At 41.7% G+C, this 24,621-nt stretch overlaps 1 protein-coding gene across 3 annotated transcripts in view; it reads right to left on the bottom strand.

Annotated features, from left to right (window-relative positions):
• ASPG (asparaginase) overlaps nucleotides 1–19,364 on the bottom strand; it is a 44,540-nt gene extending 25,176 nt beyond the window's left edge. Inside the window, exons 1-6 of one of the 3 annotated variants that reach the window (XR_013774626.1) lie at nucleotides 18,257–19,364; nucleotides 13,641–13,770; nucleotides 10,992–11,103; nucleotides 8,179–8,304; nucleotides 6,627–6,710; nucleotides 5,453–5,579 (exon numbers count right to left, since the gene is read on the bottom strand). Coding sequence is in view for 2 of the 3 variants with exons in the window: in XM_079308915.1 (XP_079165041.1) it covers nucleotides 5,453–5,579; nucleotides 6,627–6,710; nucleotides 8,179–8,304; nucleotides 10,992–11,103; nucleotides 13,641–13,770; nucleotides 18,257–18,422 (745 nt within the window). In the remaining variant the exon portion in view is untranslated. The remainder of the gene's footprint in view (nucleotides 1–5,452; nucleotides 5,580–6,626; nucleotides 6,711–8,178; nucleotides 8,305–10,991; nucleotides 11,104–13,640; nucleotides 13,771–18,256) is intronic. The other 2 variants (XM_079308915.1, XM_079308914.1) reach the window with 2 other exon arrangements.
• Nucleotides 19,365–24,621: the final 5,257 nt, after the last annotated feature.

Here is a 24,621-nt window from a genome sequence, read left to right as displayed (position 1 = left end):
GAGAAACTCCCAAGCAGCAAGACAGATAAAAGATCTGTGTGCGTAATACCGACTTGCTCTCAGCCATGCGGAGAGTTACTCACACCAATTACTGTTGCAATTTATTGCAATCAGCAGACAGCCACTTGCAAAAATTAAAAATAAAAATCAAGAATAAATTTAAAAGTCTCCATTGAAGCCTGCTGTACTGTCACACTACCAGAGATACTAAAAACTACACAATCCATTAAGCCAGGACAGAAAATAGCATTCTCCTATAAGACTCTATAAACTTTCCTTCCCTGTCAGCAACTAGAGCCTCCATTCTTTCTAAAAACTGCCACACACCATTAACCAGGTCACAAGTAGTTGGCTTGGCACTTTTTTGTCCATCCAATCACACTTTAGCACATGGATTCCTACTGCCCTGGGAGTGGGAGAATAGAAATATAGACCATTTTTGCAGCTTCTTTCTGATAAGCTGTCCTGCATGATTCTGAAACTACCTGGCTGGACTCAGTAGTTATCCAAGCAGCTCTCAAAGGCCTCCAAAAGTTTTCTAGAGCCATTTAGGAGGAGTAACCCAGAGCCTGTGCATTTGTTCTGCATGAGGTTCATGGGTCTGGCTAACCACATTCAACATGAGCACTGTGCTTTAAGAAGCAGCACTGTTTAGCAATAAATCCATTCCTCTAAGCCTTTAAAAAAATAGGTTAATTCTTTAAAAGCAGCCTCCTCTATAAGAAGGGATGGCAATAAAATTTTATCACAGCTTGCTTTTCTTTTATCCTCCATAAGGTAGGAGTCCCTGCCAAAACTTCACAAATGCATTCTACTACGTTTGGCAACTGTGAGCATCCCTGATGCCTGTAACCAACTTGAAGAATGAACTGAGGAAACCTGCCTTGGCATGGAGCACTAAGACACTGCCAAAAGCAGAAGACCAAGGAAGGAGATCAGAGGACAGGTTTAGAAGTCAGACCTACACCAGGCCTATACCTGTACTCTTGGAGTACACTCCACTAAATAACATCTCCAAGATAAATTTAATGCATGCAGACATAGTATAGTGATGTAATTCCAAATTATATTAAAAAGAAGATAAAGACTGCCCTGCCCCTGAGTTAACATTCACTTGGTCATGAACCTCGTCAGCCTACATAACATGTTTGGTGCTGCAGACTCCACAGATGTCAGTTTTCCATTTGCCAAACAAGTCTAAAAGGCAGAACAAAAGGCAAATGTGATGCAAGAGCCAAAGACAAACAAATATACATAGAAAACTGACTTCATCTCAGATCTACTCAGAACTGCTGAAAGTGAGGCAGGATACCACGCAGGGGAAAAAAGAAAGTAGAACACACCCTTTGCATCCTCCATCTCAAAGTTTACATGCCCAAAAAGGAACAGTATTTATGTCACATAGGTAAGTTCAAGCATCTTCCTTGTAGTGAATAAACCAGCTGTCTTCTGTCTCATACCACAAAGCAATCTTCTTTTTTCATTAAAAAGCCCAAGAACATCAGAAAAACTAACAGTTCTTAAGTAAGAAATTCATATACAAGCAAGTGAAGTACAAAAAGCTGCATCTTTTGATGCTCACAACTCTTTTTATATTATGGATAAGAATTATTAATTAGGAATACTCAGTTTTGGTACAGCATGGAAAAGAGTAACCTGCTCTGACTTGGGTGGCATGTGCTTGTGAAGAGTTTAACTCATTCAGCACAATGCATCATGTAAATGTGGATGCAAAAGTGAGGAACAAACACAAGCTAGCTACTGGTGTGGTACAGCAGAAAGAACATTTCTAAAGCAGTGTACTTAAAATAAAGTAGTAATGGCTATTTACATACTATACTCATAATGGCTTGGGATAGATTGCTCTATTCAAGGAGACTGCATTCAAGATATTAAGGCCTTCTGTTTACTCTCCCAAACCAAACCATCACATAAACAATAGTCTGATATTTTCAATCTCTCCCTTCATACCAAACACTATAGCCTATAAAATTACTGTCAAAAAATTACATCCTTAACTTGGGCAGATTTATTCACACACATACACAAAATACCATTATTTGGATAGTGCAAAACAAAACCAACCTGACTTAAAATAAAAGTAACTCTAGACAGATCAGAAAGCAGCAAATCCCCCTGTTGTTAAAGAGAGCCTATGCCACAGTACAGGTTTCAACTTATAACAGGAGAGCAGCAACTCAGAGCGACACCTCCCTTAGGAGTGGTGACTGAATTCTGAGTTATGAAATCAAACAAGAAATACAGCTTTTCTTGATTGCAGAGCTGCAGACAAACAGCAGGGCTCTCTTCTCATCCTTCTCTGCAGGACTACAGGCAAGCCTTACCATTATATAAACTGCCCCAGCGTTCATTGCAATTCACAGCAGCAGCCAAGGGGTGGGGAGCACAGCCCAACCTATGGCTACAAACTCCTGCAGGAGGCAAACGAGCACAGACCCCCTTTCTTGGCATTTTGTTATAAAACAATCAATACACATCTTTGGGAATGAATATTTCAACTGGCTGGCATTGCAATCAACAACCAAGATGCCTGCTTAGAAGGGAGCAGAGATGGGGACCAAAAGCACTCCAGTGAAGAGAGCTGGTATATGCTTTCACACATAAGTGACCTGGGCTTTCTATATAAATAACCAACCATGATGCACACTTGGCCAGTGACTAATAGCTTCTCTCTAATGAGATCTATGGGTAGATGAGCCCAAAGGGGCCTTTAACTCTCTGCTGCTGTGCCACATCTGCAGGCACAGTCACACAGGCTCTGTCCCCTGCATGGGTTGTCTCTCATCATATGGCCCTGTACATGTGCACCACTCCCAGAAGTTACATGCAAGTGTGATGAAAAAATTCTAGCCACAGTAACAAAGTAAGTTTCATATGTGCTTCATTAGAACAATCAAGAATAAAGCAATCAATTATAAAATATACTGAGAATGTTTACAGATTTCAAGAGAAATAGTCTTTCTTGTCTCCTGTTTCTAAATATAGGAGAAACCAGGTAATGTATTTTATCTCATAAGCTTTGAGATTTTAGAAATATTTCTTATTATTTCTATACTGCCCATTTAATACAGAGATGTCTGATTCTGCTGCAAAAGTATTTCCCATCAGCACTGGATTTCTTACTCAGCTCACAAGTGGACTAGAATTTTTCACTTCTTACAGGAGTTTCTTGAGCTAAGTTGAAAGACCTAAGGATGTTGGCACACTTGCTCATCTAGAACTAGTTAACACAACTCCTAAGCATTGCTAACACAGCTAAGGATGTGGCTGAGAACACAGCCAGTTACAGGACTAGAAATCCTCTGGGAGCCTCATCTGAAAAGGGAACAGGATGAAAAATGGATATCATAAATGAAGAAGAGAGCTGGAAGGGTAAGGGAGGGAAGAGCACTAAGCTTCTCTCTCTCTAGCTCTGAAGTAGACTGTTGATTTTATATGCTCTGCTCTTCTCATTCCTGTGCACCAATCCATGATCCCACTATGCTTCCCACTTCCTCCATCCTGCCACTTCTCCCCTTCTACTTCCCTGGAATTTTCATTTCCAGCTTTGTTAGAACCAGGGAACTTGAGGAAGAGTTTTTGCACATGGCCTACTCCTCCTGGCTCTCCATAATGCTGAATCAGCCAGAGTCAGTCAGTCTACAGGAGGATTAAGACATATTATATAAAGTCATTTGGGAAAAAAAAAAAAAAAAAAAAAAAAAAAAAAGTTAAAAGATACCAGATTTGCCAGATTTGTTTGGTTTGTTTTTAAAAGCCCAAGTGGTTCCTTGTCTCCATGAAAGCTTCATACATGGACTGTACCAGCAAATTCAAGGGAGACAGAGATGTTTCAAACAATTACTTTGGACAAAATAAAGCAGCACCAGTAGATTGCCCTTACTGTAAACTATGTTCTTTCAAAATGAAACAATCCTTCAATAGTGACACCGTCATCTTGGATAAATGATGCTACCCTAACTGGGTAATCAACTGAAGCAAATAAAAATAGAGACCATCACACCATCAGTTTTTTACATCAGAGATCCCCACTGATCCCAATGAGCCATTTACTGGAAAGACAATGGGTCCCAATATGGGCCAAGGGAAGTGCTTAATAACGTGCTCATTTTTCCTCTCTAGACAAGGAATCACAAAACAGTTCATTCAAATCCAAGAGAGGGATAGCATGCAATTTGCAGCTTGATTTCATTATTGATCAGTCAGTAAAAGGAATTTATTCATACTCTGATGCAGTTCATAAAAACCCAAGAAAGAAGATTCTCCCCAGTTCACTGCAACAATCAACTGACAGCATTTCTGCTGATTTCAGAGACATCCTATTTGACACAGCACAAGTGGCAGACTATCTGAGAGATGTCTTAGAGACAACTACAGTATTTCACAGTCTTCCTCAGTTTGTATCTGGCTACTGCAAACACAGCACTTTGATCCTGAAACTTTGTGAAGTGACTCCCACTCTTTAGGTGGAAGGGAGGAGTTTATTTTTCCAGACTGCAGAGTGCCTTTCTCTAGCAGTAGTATCCATTCAGAATGGCACATTGCATGGCACAGGGCTCAGTCTCCTACTGTCACTAATGGCACTTAGCTGAAGAATTCAGGTACTGTTCCCATTTTTTTTTTCTAGTAATTGAGACTGTCACTAAGTCCTACTCCTTTTTAATGCCTAGTCTATACAAAAGCAGTTCACATGGTTTTTAAAATTGTCCTTTAGTGTGTTTTCTGGCAGGTTCTCATTTGGCTAGATTCCAAACAAGTATGTTTCCTCCCCTCTCCAAAGAAAGGGTGCCATTTATCCAAGAACACTCATTTAATGACTTTGCAAATGGGTACTGAAATCTTCAGGTAGTTTTTTCCCCTTCTTTAGAAAAAGCCACAGAAAAATTACAGGGAGCCTGAGTAAGTTTGGAGAAAAAAGACTTCACATATTTTAGGTCTGCTGTTGTCAGTGTGTTTGCAGTTCAGGCAGCTCCTAAATAGCCAGTAAAACATCTTACACAATGACATGCAACAGAGAATCTGTTGAAGTTGCAAGTAGTCTGCAATGACTTTTTTCCCTGATTTCAGAGACCAGCGTGGTCATTAATGAGATTAAATTCTTTGTTCTTTCAGTCCTAACTCCTCATTTTATCTTTGGAGCAAGCTTTTTCCTGACACAGGGGCAACATTCCCTCTGGTTAGTCTGAATCTTTAGTCAAAGTCAGCCTAGCTCACATCTATATTCAATAGATAAATGAAGTTGAGTCACAAAGTCTCAGCCTTACTAATATTTAAACAGATTCAGAGCAGATGAAGTGAAGTCAAGCTACAGGACTTTCAAAGGTATTTGACTTTAAAAACGACATTTCAACTACATAAGCACAGGTTTTTTTCAGCTACAGTTCTATTGCATGCAGCATAAATTACACAGCTAAGAGATGATGTTGCTTACTTGTAATATCAACCTCAGCATTTGCAAGTGGAGGCAGGTTAGGTGAGGAAAAGGCATTGAAACTCCCAGCATCCACCTTAGTCACCCTATTTCCCCTGTACAGTTTATTATAAAAATACAGGCACACCTGCAAGACAAGTAAAGAAACAGGTCTATGAATAAGCCAGTAATTAAAAGATGCAGTAGATAAATACTGTAGTCTGTCCTTTATAACGTGTTTTCTAAATCTTTAAAGCAATTCAGAGGCTAGTAGATGTTTACAAGTCTAACCCTTTCAAAAAGTGTTGGCACATCTGTCACACATTGGTTTAAGAATTTAAGAACAAAACAAGTTAAGAGCTAACTAGCTTCATAATCCTCTCATGAGGCTTACTCTAGGAGACACCAAATTTGCTTAAGTCCACTTCAGAGATAGAGTAAAGAAACAGTGTGAACTTTTCAATAAATTCATGAGTTATGTGTAAATTCAGAGTCCAAAACATAAAAAAAAGCCTGGTGAAAATGAGGATAACTTTCAAGAGTTACCACATATAAATAATTATGCTCCTTCTGAAGTCTATTAAAGTTTGTCAACTTGAAGGAAAAGAGATACCTCAAAGCTGTTATCAGTTATTAAGATCTTGGTGAATCAGCTGTTGCTGTTGTCTAAGAACTGGCTTTGGGAGCACAGCAGAAGTAAAATAAGGTGTAACCTGACCCATTTGCTCTCTGAGTTTTGGGCTGCACAGAACAAACAGCAGGGTGCTGAGACTATGGAGGTATCTCCATGTTCATTAGGTGTATCACTCTCAACACTTCAGTCTTCAGGAACAGAGCTAGAAGATACTCCTACCAGTTCTATTGCAACTGGAAAAGTTCAAAGTAACATTCAGTTAAAAAACAGACTTACAAGTGTTTCAGATCCCACATATTTGTAAGAGAACCTCTAGTTTCAAGTCTGCTGCAGTGTATATTTCAGACTTGAGAGTCTTTCTAGACTGTGTATGGGCAAATGGAATATGACCAATGTGAGAACAGCACGTGCCTTACCATACAAGCACTGTTACCTCAGCTGGAATCCATTCATCTTCCTGCTTAAGTGCAATGCCTTACTGCCTACCAGATATTTGTGTATTTGTGTCCTGGCTAGAGGGAGAAATGCAGCTTCTTAGATGGTCTCCCCAGGCAAACAGACCTCAGGAATCACAAACTGCCCAGCCATCAGCAGCGCCCCCAGAAGGTTGTCTCGGCCGTCGTTCTGCAGCTCATAAATGGGCACCTGAAGAGCAGAGACTGGAATTACACCCTGGCCCTTATGTAAAACCTACACAGCAGAAAAAAGGAGTCCAGCTTATGCAATACAAATACATGAATAATTTATGTAACAATGATTTATGACAAAAAAAAGTTTTCCTTCTTCACCCAAACTATTTTAGACTGCAGCAGATGGCAAGACTTCTCTCTCTGCTTAACAGAATTTTGTCATTTAAGTGCTTAAAAACTAATACAGATATTTTTCTCCTGTGATTAAGAATATTAACACTGGTGCAAGAAAAATATAAAAACTAGCAAGTAGGCATAGTTAAAAGTGACTGAGCATAGGAGAAGTGATGATAGAGAAAAAAAGCAACACCCCCAAAACACACAGAACTGTCACTATAGGCTTCACAACAGCTCTCTTGCACCATCTTTCCTCACAGCATAGTAAAACTGAGCCAGCAGGTTATTACTGACAGAAAAGGGCAAGATTAAAAAAGAGAAATTTAGTCTGCTGAGTGATGATTTCCATGCCTTTTCAGACTGCCTCTTTATTAAAAGAGAGTGCTTCCTTCAGCAATTATTAAAAAAGAAAATCACATGCTCCCTTGCTGGATCATATATCAGATGGATCTCCAAGCAATAAAACCAAAAAGAAAGCAAAACCTTGACTGATGTATCACGACTAGGCTGCTCCAAGTCAAGACAGCAAGTGGGAGCCTACTCCTTGCTAGACTTTTGTATTTTGACTTCAAATAGACCACATGTGAAAGGGAAGTTATGAATTGGGGAGGGGAATTTTACAATGTGATGTTTCATCTTTCCTTTGTGATTAGAGCAGTATTTTACACTCAAGCAAGCTATTCTAGTAAGACAACCCCTCCTCCTCAGACAATATGCAAAGGGCTGATCTCCAGCTAAGAGAATGAAAATTAATAAATGTAGTCTTTAGAGGAAAGGAAACAGACCATATTAGATGCTTTGTGGAACAGAAATAATAAAAAGTGCATCTAATGCTTTAATTTATTTTTTTAAATTATAAAGAATGCAACAATGAGTAACATAAGTTGAGATAACAACTGATGAAGTAAAAAATACTAAGCTTCAGGGCTTAGTAGAAAGAAAAGAAGACAGCTGACAACCAGTGGCCACCTGAGGCTGGAGAAATGCTTCTCATATAAACCGATTAATACACAATGGCCAATGGCAAGCTCTTATGTTTCTCTCTGAAGCATCTGGCCCCAGCCATAATGAACTCCTGGTCTGATTTGGTACAGAGTTGTGAAGTCATTAATTATAAAATTATAGGGCAGATCCTCAGCTGGTGAGTCCATCATTTCTCACTCATTTCTGTCAGCACTGTGACTATTCACCCTGGCCAGAGGCCTGGCCTGCACTAAGCTGTATAGTGATAATCAGGAGACAGCCAATTCTGCATATAAAAACTAAAAATGAGGATTCCTGCTTCAACTTCAAATTAATTCCATTACCTGAGATCCTGTCAGAACAACAGTTTTGCCCAGGTTCTCACACATGAAGGACAGGGCTGAAGCTGTGTACGCCATAGTATCAGTACCGTGCAGGATCACAAAGCCATCGTACTTCTCATAGTGCTCCTGGAGGTGGAGAGACAGTTTTCACACTGTTAAAGCAATGCCCTGGCACCAGCAGGTGAGGTACACAGGGCATTACTTTCATTGATGCAGGCAACAGCACAATGCCTTATAGGGTATGCACACACAACTCCTCCTAAACTTACCCTGTTTCCAGTTTAAATACAATTAAGGGTTAATCGGACACTAAGCACTAGAGCCAGTAATTCTGATTATGGAACAGTCAAAGGGATTCTTCTGTGTATACATATTAATGCAGGGTTTTTAAACCAGAAGACTCCTAATTAAGAAAAGCTTAGCAATGGCTTTAAACAGGAATGTTAACATATGCAAATTAGTCGTATAGTCTGATTTCTTGTTGCCGCTTTTACTTTAGGGATTACACCATTTACAGGAACAGATTAGGCAAACCAGGGCTATCATTATACAGGGGAAAAACAGCCCATTTAATCCATGGCAGACAGGCAAACCACCAGTGTCAGAGTGCCCTCTTCTGATGGAAAGCCATCCTTTCCATAGCACAACCTGGGGGAGAGACTTCTTCATTAACAGACATTCATCTGCTGGTTTTTGAGAAGGCCCTTACACTGCCAGGTGCATGAAATATCAAAATTAATTTTATAAAAATTTTAATCTATATACAATTCTGCACAAGAGGTAGGGGTTTTTTTATGCAAAGCCATGAATCACACCACTCATCCTGTGAGAATAGTTATCTGCTGGCTTTTGGAAGAAAAAGGAATTGGTTCCGCTACTTTAAGAACAATGGGCATAGCAAACACTGCAGGGAGAGACACTGATGTCTCTGATGTAACTGGGTAACATGGAAAGGATTACACAGAACTCCAAGCAGATATACAAAGTGCCAGCATGGGGAGGAAAAGAGAGGTTTAAACAAGATTTCTTTTTAATTACACTCCTCACGTTATACTAGGTACACCCACTTGGCACTTCCTGATAATAAAGTCACCTCCAAACTCATTTGTAGGTTCCTATTTGTCCTTTTGCTATTTCTTCACCTGTACTCTATATGTCTACCTGTTGCTACCTACTGGAAGTTTCAGGGGATTTCTGTTTATCTCTAACAACTGAGTCAACACAACAACTGCCACTGCTGCAAGGTCTTTCTGCAGGCCAAACTACAATGTGATGCAAAAAGCATGCTGCAGCTGTTCACCAAGGCAACAAGGTAAGGAGATTTTAAGAAGGGCCAAGATCACAGAAAAAACCACCTGTCCTCTCTAAATCAGAACACTCACAAGTTCTTTCAGCCTTATGAGATGCAAAAGAACATAGTTTGTTTTAAGCTTCAGAATGGAAAAGATCAGGTTGCCAATTAAGGAGGTATCCCACAGAAACATCTTGGAATGTTTTAGTCTGGAAAATCATCAGCATGTTATAACTATAGCAAGCTCATATCCAAGATGAACACAAAGTGGCAGTGTCTGTACACAACCTGGAGAGTTGAAAAGGTTTCTTTTTTTTTGCCTTCTCAGCACTCTTCATTTGGATTACATAAACTGGACATACAGAGAACCTGTATACAAGAAAAGAAAACATCTCCTTTTGTATTAAAAAACTAATATGCCAGTAAGGAAAAAAAAAACTTCTTTCTTGTTTGGCAAGGGATTGCTGCCTTCTCTTGGCCCTGGTCTTTTCCCAGCTGCTCCATCCCTGAGACTTTCCATGTACACACCAGCTCCATCTCTTCTTGCCTGGGTAAGATGCATTTGATAGGACAAGCAACCTCCCAGGCTTGGTGGTTTCAGGATGAGAGAGGTGAAAGACTGTTACCTGAACCTGCAGCACCATTCCCTGCATTATTGAACTGCTTACATGCATTGCTAGAGCATGGTGGAAGAAGGGAATTTACACTCTAAAGCCCACTATCACAGAATGGAAGAGAAGTATCTCCCTAGCCCCACAGTTATTTATTTCTGTCAGCTATGTATGAATTCCTGGTGTGAAGCATTTGAAGTGCTTTGCAGTTTTGCTTTTTTTAAAAGCACACAGCTAAGTTCAGACAAGGGACAGGAGTACAGAAATGCTGATTTTTTTTATTCTAGAAAAGGATGTAATGAGTTTATCTATATATGCAGAAATTTCTAGGGCTTTAAGCATTTTCCAGTATGGGAAACCAAATCCTAGCAGCAATTTTTTCTACTGGTTGCAAAGCCAAAGCCAGTCCAGTCCATGTGTGCCCAGAGTAAGAAAGGCAGAAAGACATTAAATTATTTTCTATATCAGTAGCCAACTATTAAGTTATCTGAAAACTCAAATAATGTGTAACTAAGCAACCTTCAGCTAAGTTACCTAAGAATTTTATTCAACATTTTTGGACAGTGAATACAAGTCAGTGTTTTAGGACACATCAACATATTACATACCTTATTCAATCACAACTGCAATTTTTCTATTTATTTTATTCTATGGAATTATGGCATGGCTCATCCTTGGAAGAATGATGTAACTTTAAGGAGTTTAAAACATTTTCAAATTAAATAAAAACTCTGCAAACTTTGCAAGCACAGTACTTCTTACTTGTAAGTCACTAATTAATGTCACTTTACATTTAAAGAAACAAACATATAGGTATAGTGCTACTGAATTGTTTTATTTTCTTAAGTATACTAGATATACTGTTGGTTTTGTTTAAGTGAAAAATGAATTCTTATCCCACATTACTATACCTCAAGTTTCTTTGCAATTTTGGCCCAGTCATCTGGTGTCATGTTGGAAGAATCAAGCAGTGGCGAGAGCTCAAGGATTGTGTAAAAAATTCTCTTGTTTTGCTTAGAGAGACTATGAAGAAAGAGAATCGGGATAAAAAAAATCTTAGCATTAATATAATCTCATCACTTCTGATTATTTCTTTAAATCAGTAATTTTCATACTTTTCCTCCCCATTCCCCAAATCTAGGTGAAAAATGTCTTAGATCTGGAAATTAAATTCCTAGTTTAGAAGTTCATGGCTTGATATGGTTTAAAGCATAAATACCTACATTTAATTTAATAATAAATACAATTTGGGAGGCAGACACAGGTGGTTTCTGGGCTGTGAATGCACATTGCTGGGTCATGTCCAGCCTCTCATCCAACAGGACCCCCACATCCTTCTGGGCAGGGCTGCTCTCAATCTCTTCATCCCCAGCCCAGACAAGGTACCAGGGTTGCCCTGACCCAGGTGCAGCACCAGCACTGGGTCTTGTTAAACCTCATGAGATTCACATGGACCCAGTTCTTGAGCTTATCCAGGTTCCTCTGGATGGCATCCCAACCTTCAGATGTGTCAACAGCAACACTCAGCATGGTGTCACCTACAAGTTTGCTGAGGCTTCCCTCCATCCCTCCATCCATGTCATTAATAGACATATTAAGTAACACTGGCCCCAGTACAGACCCCTGAGAGAGACCACTTGTCACTGATGTCCAAGACTGAGCCATTGACCACCACTTTCTGGCTGTAACCATCCAATCAATTCTTCATCCACTGAACAGTCCACCCATCAAATCCATCTCTCTCCAATTTAGAGAGAAGGATATTGTAAGGGACCACATCAAAAGTTTTACAGAAGTCCAGGTAAAGCTGTGCTAGCTGAAATCACCTTCCTGTTGTCCATGCGCCTTAGCAGAGCTTCTAGAAAGTTCTGTTTCATGACTTTGCCATGCACAGAGGGGAGGCTGACAAGTCAGTGGCTCCCATGGTCTTCCTTTCTATGCTTTTTGAAGTTGGGTGCAGTATTTCCCTTTTTCAAGTCACTTGAGACTTCTAATAAAATGTGCAGAGTCATTCCCCCGTGAAGCCTCTAAGACTGTTGCATACAGCAGAGAGAGCACTTAAACAATGTGTTTAAACTGACATCCTGTACCTAAGAAGACTTCACATGAAAAACTGCCTTGCTGAATATCTCATTTACACATGCTAAGAATAACTTTAGAAGTCAGCTGAAAATCTATGAGAAGAAACATCTCCTGAGAATGTACTAGAAGCCAGCCCTGTCTTCAGCTTCTGATGCCTCTCTCCAAAAATTCATCTCATTTCTCTTCTATTGACGTTACACACCAATATACAAAGTTCACAAAATTTTCTCCCTTCAGGAACTCACGATATTTCTCAACCATCTAGTTAAAATATCACTTGGCTAGCACACAAGACAGGATGGCAAATTGCCACAACTAACCTCCAGAAACAGCATTCAGCAGTGCCAGAAAAACAAAACAAGATTAGTTTTTAAACCCCAGGTTTTATTTTATATGAATGATTATTTTAAGCTTTTCTGGTTTTCATGGAAGGATGTGCCAGGATAAGTATATTTAGGACTCATATGGGTATATTAGTGTAATTTTGTTATGTTTCTAATCCCTTAAGTATTTAAAAGTTATTCAAGCACTGTGTCATAATGGAGCTCCATTTTTCTTAGTGTAAGCATCATATTTAAAGCAAACTGTGTATTCATATAAATAATACTGTACCAGGCATCCATTAGATTTTTCCTTTACTCATTCTCCTGCTATCTGCCTTTTAAGTGGTTACTTTAAAAAGCTTTATAGAGAGACCTGAATACAAAGTAAAAAAAAAAGAAATCATAAACCTTTCATTTTCTTTGAATATCCTGGTTTTCTCCTTAAAGATTACTGAATATGCATAGAGAATCAGCTTTGGTCCCATTTATTTTTAAACAACTGTGTAAAATCATCCTTTGTGCAAAGTTAGCACATTTACAGGGGTACAGTCATTCATCACAGCTAGGGAATATTTCAAATTAGCATACTGCCCTCTAAATAAAACATATAAGCTTATTAATCATTGCCCAACAGTTAAGAAGCAATGCAGATTAATTATAAGCCCATTGCTTATTATCATAATGTTGCATAAATTTGGGAAAAACAATCACCTTTTAGGGCTTTTAAAAACAGAAGGCCTGCAGAATTAAAGCATGAGGCCTATTCACAGATGCATTAATTACATGCTACTTTTTCAGACATATGCTGAAGATAATTCACATGGAACTGTATATACAGTTTTCTTCGATTATATAGAATACTTGTATGTTTGCACAGCAGCAAATTAATATACAAAAAAAAAAAAAAAAATCCAGGAATAGACTGCCTAGGTTACTTGTTGCCTAATTTAAAAGCTATTTCTCAGGCAGTTCTAAGGCACTTCATTGCAAATAAATCCAAACACATATTTTCTATCACGTCAAACATGATGAACCTTTTTCTTTTAAGCAAATACAAGCATTTTTGCTAATCTCATTATAGATTCTTCATGTCAAATGTCTAGAGATGTAATTACCTGAAAACTAACAAGATATCCCTAACCCTTCTGTACTTACGGGAGTACCAAGGTGTTCTCTGGGAACTCGTGGGAGTTGCTCAGTTTAGTTTCCCGGGCATACGTCTCATCGTGCAGCATGGGCATCGTTCTCAAGCTGTTTACTAATTTATTGGCCTCAGGAGCAAGCCCTTAAAAACAGAGAATAAAGGAAGTAAATAAAGGAGCAGCCATGGAAGGAAGCGAGTGGCATGGTAAGGAGGGAAGAAGACAAGTTACACAGCAGTTTGCCTATCCTTCCAAATTAAACTAGTACCAGTTTAAAATAATAATAAAAAAAACCCAAACTAATAATTATTCATGTAGCTATTCTCTTCTTGACTTTAAACAGACAAATCCTTTTTTTAAGAGAAATAATGTTTAAAATTTCTTCCACATCAAACATTTATGCTTTTACCTATCTTTCATTGTAGCTTGTCTGCAAATACTTATCAGAAGCAAGGACAGGAAGCCAATTTTTGCAACTAGCAGAAAGCTACCATTCTCTTTCACATTTGCCATTAATTATTACTACTATTACTACTTAGTAGTAGTAGACTTAAAAAGCACCCAGCATTGTTCTGTACTATGAAGTTGTGACATATACTTTCCACTAGCAGGTTTAGGACTGAACATCTGAACTGGCAAAAGGTAAACAGGTGCATAGACCCTTGGATAGAAAAAGGTGAAAGTGTGGATGCATCTCAAACCCTGCTCTCCTTCTCCCTGCCCATGATAGGGTCTGTCTGTGGCAGGGGTCCTAAAACAGCTGCTATTTACACTAGCTTAAGAACACTTTTAGTGTTTGGTGGACCTGCAGGTGCTCTGGTTTTTCAAAAGGTATTTCAAAGGGAATCTGCATGTTGCTCTCTGTTAGCTAGAAAGGCACCTTTCACATGGCAAACAAACTATTATCTCATTGTTCTACTTCTTTCAGTTCTAGTTATTTCTAATTTGAGGTCAGGGAATTCTCTCCTATTTCCTAGTTCTGTTTATATAAACATGATTCTCATCCAAGCTAGCACCTCTAATTATTTTTGGTTCATCTTCAAACACCAAGATTTATTTCAAATGTTCAAAACACGGAGAATATTTTCAATAGTATTTCTAGCTTTTTCCATTTACTTTCCAAGCTGATGGAAAAATCCTTAAGAACTCCCTGCTCTCCCTCCTGGCTTGCCTTAAATCAAGGACGCCTCTTCATAGCCAACTTCCTCACAGGACAGCAACAGCATTTGAGTGGATTTGTTTGGATTACTGCCAGAATACTTTCTTTTACAAAATATACTTAAAAGACTTTCAAGCCTTGGATATTTCATTCATTCAGCTATAATCCCTGCTTTTCCTATTAAGGATGTTCCTAGCTTAGTCACAAATGGCCACTTCTGCCGTGCTTGGGCATTGAGTCATTTTGGCTCAGAAATGCAGCTCAGTTTCAAGCATTTCCTGGGTGTTTTCTGATTATTCTTCTGTTTGTCCAGCGTTCATCTTGCCCTGAATATTGACAATGGATTAGACTGTTTATTTTTTGTATTTGCCACAGGAACTGGAGAGCTAATGTACATTAACATTCTTTAATCCCTTCTCTATAAACAGTAGTTCCTCATCTCTTAATCACAAATCTGTCAGGATTTTTCTGTAATAGCTTGCACTGAATGTAAACCTTTTTTTTTAAGGCATTCTGCAGATGTATCCAAGATGACCCATTTACAACCCAGACAGCCCCTCACATGCATCCACTTCCAGCAGTGATTTCTGCTTTACAGCTCCAAGTAGCAAACAGGGGGAACTCAAGTGCAACGGTTTTAAGAACACTTCTACTTTATTATGCATGGAAAACAGCTTTTGTGAGCCAAGCTTGTTGACCAAGTATTTGAAGCAACTTCACCCCTGCAGAGAAGAGGCAGGCTGTGTGACTTGTCCAAATAGCTCTCATCAACTTCTGTCCTGTTCCTTGTTAGCTGGCCAGCCCTAGCATCACATAGCAGGTGGACAAAGACAGAATGGCAAACAGGCAAGGAGGACAATCATGGTTCTGTCTCACCTACAGTCCAGGACTCTGCTTTTCACTCTGGTGCTATAGATAACTCAGTTACAGCTACCTGCCAAACAAGATATCCTACAACCTGTGCTGCTGCAGAGAACAGGGAGCAAAAATATTAATTGCTTGGAGCTTACAGAAGTGAAGTACACAGATTTTAAACAGAAAAAGGTTTGGACTACAGCAACCAGTCCTTTGGCAATCTCATGTGCCTAAAAAAGACACATAAATAACTAAGATACCTAAGTAGACTATTCCAAGATAGGTAATCTTTCTAAGGGTAATTTTCTTAGTTCTACTTGTTGATTTGTTGGGGTTTTTTTTCCCCTTATTACAGGTAAAAGCTAGGAAGGAGAGCTATCCCACACACCCAAGGAAAAGATCTACCTGAAGGCACCAGCACAAACTTGATGGAAAGATCACTATCACAGTAACCTCACTCTGGAGTGCAATAAGGTTCTTTCTGAAGTGAGCTACTGATGAGCCAAAAGAAACAAATGTAGGAGGAAATAAGTAGGAGTAAGAAACTTTAAAAATGCACTGGAGTGGCTTGACAGCAAAAACATAAATACTGGAAGAGTCTGCACCTGAGTCTGGTTGTCATCCAAGTCACATAAACTGAAACAGACTATTCATCCTCTGAAAATGACTCCTGCACAGGTAACATAGGTGTGCAGAAATTCCAACAAGAATTTCCAAGACATGCTGGAGTTGCCAGATGTGCTACGTCTCTTCACCACTCTTGAAGCAAATATTTGTAGTTCTAGGAAGGGTTGTAAACAGGCACTTTCCATCCACTGATAAAAGAAATGAGCATCTATTGTATCTTCCCTTGAAGCATGCTGCCTTTCCCATGCCCTTTCACTAGCTTCTGTCTGAACACTAAAGACTGCCAAATATTCTGAAAGAGGTACTCTGGCTGCTCTGCAGCTAGATGTGGGTATGAAAGGCAGGCCAAAACCCCTCCCAGGATGCAGCAAGTCAGCATCATTGGATCATAACTGCTAGATTGTTTGCACATGCTTTAATGATTGACAATTGTTAAGCAAAAGAGAAAGAAAACAACATACAAGATGAGAAGGGGTTATAATTCATTCATAAAAGAATGAGACACGTGATTGTAATTTATTTGCTTAAAAAAGGCATTTAGAAAGCTGAGGCAATAAAAGTAGGAAATTGTTTTAGTATAAACAATGCAAACTGAGAAAGGCAAGTCAGCACACAGCATTTTTTTTACAACTTTGACAGATTAAAAACAAAGATGACAGCCATAAAAAACAAAGATCACCTTATAGTATCTTTACTGCAATAATAAGGATCAGGCAATCACTGTATCCCGAGAAGAAAGGACATATATTTGAAAAAAAATCAAGCCTAGGAAGCTCCAAGGTGGAGCCCCAAGTGTTTTAATCCTACAAAAAAAGAAGCAGAGAGAGCATTTCAAGCAGGGGCAAAAAACTCTGTAGTAGAGACCACAAGTAGCCAGAATCTAGACAGACCCATACTGTGGAAGCCCTGGGATGCTTCACTGTCTTCCAAGTAAAGGAGGAAAGAAACTAAATAAATACTCATCAAAACTGGACTGTTTCTCTCTCACTCTAACGCCTTATGTTACCTTGTTTCCCTTTAATTCAACTCTGGCAAGCCCTTCAGCAAGTCAGACTTGACAGAAACCATTTTTTCCCCAGACACATTAACGGGTTGATGTTTCAGTGCCCTTTGGGATCTGTGTCTACTGAGTGATGACTGAGGGGTGCAGCTCTAACCAGCTGCTGGACTGGGGGCCTGTGGAGGGTCAGGTGAGCTTGGGCACCTATCTGCTGACATTTAGGGACACCTAAAAATGCACAGCATATACCTGCAGGTACCTAAGAAGCCTTCAGATAAAATGCAGGCATCTCAGTGTTCAGGTTTGGATGTAAACATTTTCCAGCTGCTGGGAGAGTTGGGTATATCTGGTCTTTTCATCAAAGCCTCCCCCTCCGGTAGGGTAGGGCAAGGCAAAACTCTCCAGCAACTTCATGAAGGAAGGCAAGAGCAGGTGTGAGAGCAGCAGAAACCTGTCCCAAGGCAGGCGACTGACACTGCATCCGATCTGGCTCATCCTGGCACCTGGAGCTGCCACCCTCGCTCCCGCTGCGCCTGCCAGGTCACCGCTGGAAAATCCCCGGCACGGCCACCGGCTCCAGCGGCCCACGCCCTTCTCAGCAGCAATGCCCGGCACACGCTCCCTGGGTGGCCGGTGACAGTGGCACATTTAGGGCTAAGAACAGGCGGCATGACTAGTGCGATTACGTTGGTTTCATTTTCAGCGCGCGAGGTAAGGCAGAAAGGACGCACGCTGCAGGAAACACGCTGTCCCCTGCCAAAAGCCGCCGCTGCCGCTGTGACGCTCGCAAGGATGCCCATCAGCTGAGCCACCGGCTGAGCCAGCTGACGGGAGCCGGGGATTAGGGGCAGCCTCTCGCAGCAGCGATGCCGCACCGCGCACCGCGCCGGGTGCCCGGGGTCGCGCCGTGCCCAGGCAGCGCCGGCCGCAGCCCCGCGGCCGGGCCCGCTCCCCGCGGCCACCCCGGCACCCCCCGCCGGCCCCTCACCCTTGACGTCCTGCACCATGCCGATGGTGCCGCCCGTGTTGATGACCAGCACCCGCGCCTCGGTCTTGGCGGAGGAGGCCGGGGAGCAGCCGGGGCGCTCCTGGGGCCGGGGCCCGGCCAGGGCTCTGAGCAGGGAGCGCGGCTGTCCCGCCGCCGCCGCCTCCATCCCGGACCGCAGGATCCGCTACCTCCCGGCCGCCCGGACAACGGGGAGTTACGGGGGCGGGAGGGCGGCGGCGGGGCCGCCCCTTCCCGCTGCCCCGGGGGCGGGGAGAGCCGCCGTGCCCGCCCGCCCGTGAGGGGCAGCGCCGTGAGGGGCAGCCCCGGCGCCGCCCCCTGCACTTTGCGCTGGGGCAGCGCCGGCCCGGACAGACCTCGAAGCCCTTCATGCTTGAAGGAGAAGCCGAGAGCAGCGGCGCGTTGTGGGCACGGGGAGGACAGACGGGACACAGGACTCTGGGTCAGCACCTGCGCCGTTCCCCTTTTCCCTCCAGGGGAAGAAGGTGCGAGCTGCCCCTCACGGGCCTCAGGGGCGACTCCTGCCTGCCCAGCGTCTCCCCGAACCGGCAGCGTGGCGCGGGCAGCTGCCCTGCCTGCCATTCCAGCGTCCTAACCTGCAGCCGCAGCTTCCGTCCCGATGGATTCTTCTGGGGATCGGGGAGGACATCAGCTATGAGGAGGCTGAAGTTATTTTCAAGGAAATCTGATAAATCTTTATGTCTGTTGTCATGAGATTTGTTATCACTGGCTAACTGTAAAGCGAAATCAGCAAAGAAAACGCAATGAGCAGCGACTGGGGACAGTAACTGGTGAGAGGCATGACGATCTGCGTGAGCTGAGAAGTAGCTGCTGCACAAGTACCTTGAGGCTAAAGATGGCACTGAAGCGCCTGAGTTACTCAGCACGTCAAAGGAAGAACATACTTCCTGCAGGAACATGCTGGGGATTTTTTTAGCTCCTGGTCATATGAACTTAATTTGTTTCCTGCACTGCACCTTCTAAATGAAATGTAACTCAATTTCAAGGTAAAAATAGGGACTGTGGGATAGCCCAAGCAATTTTTTCTACTTCCAGTTTCTATGACGTAGCACTCCCAACAGAAATAAATTTTATGTTTTCCCACCAAGTTGTCAATCTCTCATAGTGTGAGTGGCACAGAATTCCAGATGTGTTCTCACAGGTGCTGAGTAGAGGGCAGCAATCATTCATTCCCTGTGTCTGCTGGCTGTAATTGTCCTGCTAGTGCAGCCTAGCCTTCACTTCCATCACTGCAAGGATTCTGATGCTGCACACATGACTTATCCATAGGACCCCCAAGCCCTTCTGCACAGCTGCTATGTACACTTTTTAATCTGTACTGTAAGCTATTGAACAAAACCCAGCAGGGTCTGAAGGCAGAAACAAACTGAGTGTAACTCCAGCTGCTGCAGTACACTGTGTATTGACATGTACACAACAAAATTTTCTAAGTAAACAAACATTGTGCATCTGCTGCAGGGAAATACTTTTTTCAAAAGAGTGAAACAATTGCATCTAATTCCTGTTATATATCAAAGAAACACTTTCTACTTCCTTCATGTATTCCTGGCACAGATCTGAAAGCATCTTTATTCACTGTGCTCTTTTCCCTATGCTACTCAGAGTAAAAAAAGTAATCAAGATCACATGAGAAGAATGTGATGAAGAGTTTTAAACTCAACAGAAAGGCTATTTTAGGTTCTGTGGGACTCTCTCCAGAAAGAACAAACTGAAGTTCCATTTGAGCAGGATTACTAGAATTGGTCAGAAATTCTTTCACAGAATAATCAGCTTTTGAATTTTTTCCCCCCTTTTTTTTTTAGTATCACACATTATTTATTTTGGGTTTTTTTCAATTCTTTTTTTTTTTTTTTCATTTTAAAAAGTCTAAACTGCATGCTGTTAAACTGCATACACCTGATAATCACTTTGTATGTTGGAATACCGAATTCTGAATGGCATCTTTGGATTAAGTGATCCCAAGTAAATTACACAGTGATGTACAGAAATTACTCACTGCACAAAAAGAAGGGTGAAGGACAGAAGAGCAAATGGTACCACTTCCAGAGAAACCAACAACAGGATTCATAGGAATAACACCTCAATAAGAGATATTGACAACAGAAAAAGAAACACAATGGAGATGCTCATCATTCCCTGGAATGATGCAACAGACAGCAGATTACCTGAGGGCAGAGAACACAAGCTCAGAACTTCCATTTCCAGGAAGGAACTGATTGCAGCATTTCTAATAGCTCAACAGCAGACCCAAGCTGTGCATCTCAGAACATAAGCTTGGAAGCAACAAAAGTACCTCTGAAAACTTACTTGGCAAAGCTATGTCCAAAATAAGTGATTTTCTTGCAAGCAGAGAAGAATGATGGTCTTGGATGACTTAAGGGACATGATTCTAGACTTGCCGCAATTTTAAAGCAGGGGAGTTTCAGAACAGAATAGCAAAGTGGCATTTAACAGAGGAAGATGGTATTTAACATTCTGTACCTCACAGTATCCCATACATGAGAAGGAATATTGATGGCACTTGTTGGAAAGAGCTGGTTTGTTCAGGTCTCCAGCAGCTGGATACCAGCCCTAGTCTGTCAGCATGACCTTTCTGATGTATTTACCTGGTGTTCATGAAGGCAATGGACTCTCCGTATCTGCTTAATGAGCTTAGGCCTCCCATAAAGAATTCAGTGTCCTTTTCCAGAACAGTGGAAAGAGCAGCCAAGAAGGAGAAGGGCCAAGCCAGAAGAAAACCTCTTTGCCTGCTGCAGGTAGAATAATTCTCCTTTAAGCATGATAAATCATGCACATATATCAAGATGGGAGGGAATATTATCTGCCTGGGAATGGATTTGGGAGCTGGAGTGGGTCGATGGTGGCAGAAGGTAAGGTTTGGATACAGAGGAGTGTCGAAGACAGGGAGAATAATGAAAAACAAAGAAAAGAGCAATAAAGTATCACTTTGTTCCCAGACTGGTTCTTGAAACAGGTAAAAGGCAGAAGAAGGTCAGGACTGGGCAGAGATGGACCATGTAGCAAAGTTTCAAAGCTCTGTTTAGGGGCACCCATAAAACATTTCAGATGAGGCAGGAAGAAGAGCTGGGGAACAGAAATGAATCTGCTGTGGGACTGAGGGGAGGAAGACTGTTCCAAGTCAAGATGGTGCCTGGAGTGCCCAGAGTCCTTCTGAGCTTCACCCTGTCTTTCCTTTTTTTCAAAGTGACCAGTGACCTACACCTCTGTATCTGTGAGTTGTGCCAGCTGATAATCACCCCCAGGGCATAGAAGTTGCCAGAAGATGAATGTCACCCCCAAACTGATTCTTGGTAGTGCTGCAGAGCACTTGCTCTGTTCTTTCAGGAGAATCACATTGTCAGGATGAACAGCAAAAGGGAAAGGGATGTAACACAGTTGGGAGTTTCAACAATTAGTTCCCCCAAAAGTGTGTGTAGGGATTAGGGTGCTTGGAATGAACCCAGCTGGGTCCTGCTGAGCCTGTGGCCACTTGCACCATGGCAGCTGTGCTCTCTGCAGGAGTGCAAGAGGTGAAGTCAAGGTGAGAGTGCATGTCAGTGTGAAGTGATCCATTTTTAGGGAAAACAGGACTGTCCTTGTTTAGCTATATGGGATTGTAGGAGGTACAGGTGAGTGCACTTAGATCCTGTAGAAGCTTTGACCTTTCCTAGCAGTGTTGTGCTGTTGTTGGCATAAGTTCTGAAAGCTCGCCCATGGGTTTAACAAGAGCTTTTGTTTACAGTGCAAAGAGAGAATTGAGTTACCAGGGAAAGAAAGGCCAGAGATGGCATTTGAGTAATGAAGGGATGGTGACTTCATGAGTCACAGTGAGTGCAGTCCCAACAGGCTCTGCCTTGCTTGACCCGTGGTCGGGTGTCCCAGGTTTATTTAGTGACCACCTCCTGCTGCAGAACTCTGACATGCCCAGAGTGAGAACTGGGTGGGACAAAGGGCTGTTAAAGAGTCACACAAACAATGGCCCGAGTGAACAGAATTGTCTTGGAGAAACTGCAGCAAAGCTGCAGCTTGCTAACCAAAGGTGAGACCCTCTTCTCTAAAACCAAGATTTGTGGAGTTTGTTCTTGAGAAAGGAAAACACTTGTGTGTGACTATTTAACACAGTTAACTGCTGTCTGAAAATCAAGTCCAACACATTGTCTTCCTGCAGGCATTCTGGAAGCTCTGGTGAACCTTTATTTATGTTGCTTCACAACAGCTGAGTTGACTGCCTAGCTAGATCATCCATCAAAAATAATGAAGCTCTTAAGAAACCTCCAAATATTTTTGACCCATTTTTGAGGATCACCTTCTCTGATCTCAAGAACTGTCCCTTCCAACAAGGAAGAGATCAAGCAGAGGTAGAAGCAGGTCTGCATGGATGAACAAGGATCTCCAGGTATGAATTAAGCATAAAAAGTGTTCAAGAGGTGGAAGAAGGGACAGGTGTCCCAGGAGGAATTTAGAGATACTGTCAGAATATGCAGGTATGTTGTTATAAAAGGCAAGGCCCACCTGAAATTGAATTTACAGAGGAATATGAAGGTTGAATAATGAAGGTTTTTAAGGTAAATATACAGCCAAAGGGTGACGAGGGAAAAGGTGAGCCCAAGGCAGGTCACTTGGTGACAAAGCACATAGGACAGCTGACAGTGCCACCTCTTTGTCTCAGTCTTCACTGGCTGGATTTACCTTTAGGAATCCCAGGCACTTGAGACCATCATAAGATTCAGGGCAAGGAAGACTTCCTGTAACTTGAGAAGGATCAGGTTAGGGAATATTTAAATAATATTGACAAGTCCCTGGAACCTGAGGGGTTGCACTCACAAGAGCTGAGGGATCTGGTTGATGGAATTTGAGGACACTTGATAACCTTTGAAAGGTCATGGCAATCAGGGGAAGGTTCTTGAGGAGAGGAAGAAAGCAAATGTCACTTCTAACTTCAAGAATGGGAAGAAGGAAGAGGAGATGGAAAATTAGAGGCTGGTGAGCCTCACTTCAGTCCCTGGAAGTAGTAGAGCAAATAGAGCTGGAAGCTATTTCCAGACATATGAAGGTCAAACAGGCAGTTGAAGTAGTCACCACAGATTTATCACTTGATTAACCTGACATCCTTCTCTGACTACGTAACTGGCTCAGTGATGAGGAGAGAGCAGTGTTAATATCTAATCAAGATATTGGGTCTTTGGACTGGAAAAATACCCAAGCAATATTCTACTTGAAATACTCAACTAAATGACTAATTTGTAATTTTGTTTTTGGCAGTTACATGTCAATTAATATACCTCAGAGAAAAGATTAATCTTTTTATTGAATTCTGTTATCTAGAAGACAGACATCTAGTTGCAACAAACTAGCTTAGTAATTAGTGATAATAATAATACAGTCACAACCAGAGTTTCCTGAGAGGCATGGTGCACATCCAGCATTCACAATATTTGACCATGAGCTAAAAAACTACTTAGGTACTTGTTTGATTTTAGAGGGTTTTTTAATTCTTCTGTGTTTGATCTGCTGATAGAGAATACCAAGGTCAGACCTCACTCATGCTGTGCCATTAGTTCTCAGTCTGCAGCCCCATGAATCATGGACTACAGTGACAAGGGATATGAGGATGGGAAGCAGATGCTGTTAAACTTTAACACTGGGCTGCACAAGTTTAACTCCCCTTTCTTTGAGAGGTGAATGGGACCAAAACTTTTCTGCCTAGCCAAGAGCCCACTGAGATGGCAATAGCATGGAAGTATTTCTGTGTTAAAAGGTGGTGAATCCACCATTTCTGACATAGGTGTCAAGTCTAATAGAAACACTCAGTCAATAAAACACCAGTGCAAATGTTGAGACAAACCCCAATAGGACATTAAGTGGTAGCAGAATTAGAAGATGGACCACTTTGCAAGAGAGGCTGACCATCCCTGCTTTTCTTTATGCTTCAGACTCTTAATCCTTACCTTTTTTTAATTCTGCCAGAAAACTGAGGGCTGGGCTCTGTGCAGCCCCCATGACCATTCTGGGAACAGAATCACATCTCAAAGTCTGGCTGAGTTGGCTGGGGAGTCACTGGGAAGGCCTTGTGACCATTTGACCAAAAAAAATGATCCCATGTCAGGCTGGAATCATAGCTCTAGAAAAACCACCCATGACACAAAAGAGATGCAGATGACATGACACACAACATGCCACTCCAAACCTGGCAAGCCAAGTGAAGTGACTCAGCAAGGAGAAATTTCCAGAGTTACCTCTCCTTCACCTCTGGGGTGTGAGCTGGCAACAGATCCTGCACCTGGTGCTTGGGAGCACAGTCTGGCACCAGGCTGTAGGCACTGGCA

This window comes from Erithacus rubecula (genome assembly GCF_903797595.1).
Source record: "Erithacus rubecula genome assembly, chromosome: 6".
In the NCBI taxonomy this organism is placed as follows: domain Eukaryota; kingdom Metazoa; phylum Chordata; class Aves; order Passeriformes; family Muscicapidae; genus Erithacus; species Erithacus rubecula.
Note: the sequence above shows the minus strand (reverse complement) of the source record. Positions and strands in the feature narration are given on the sequence as shown.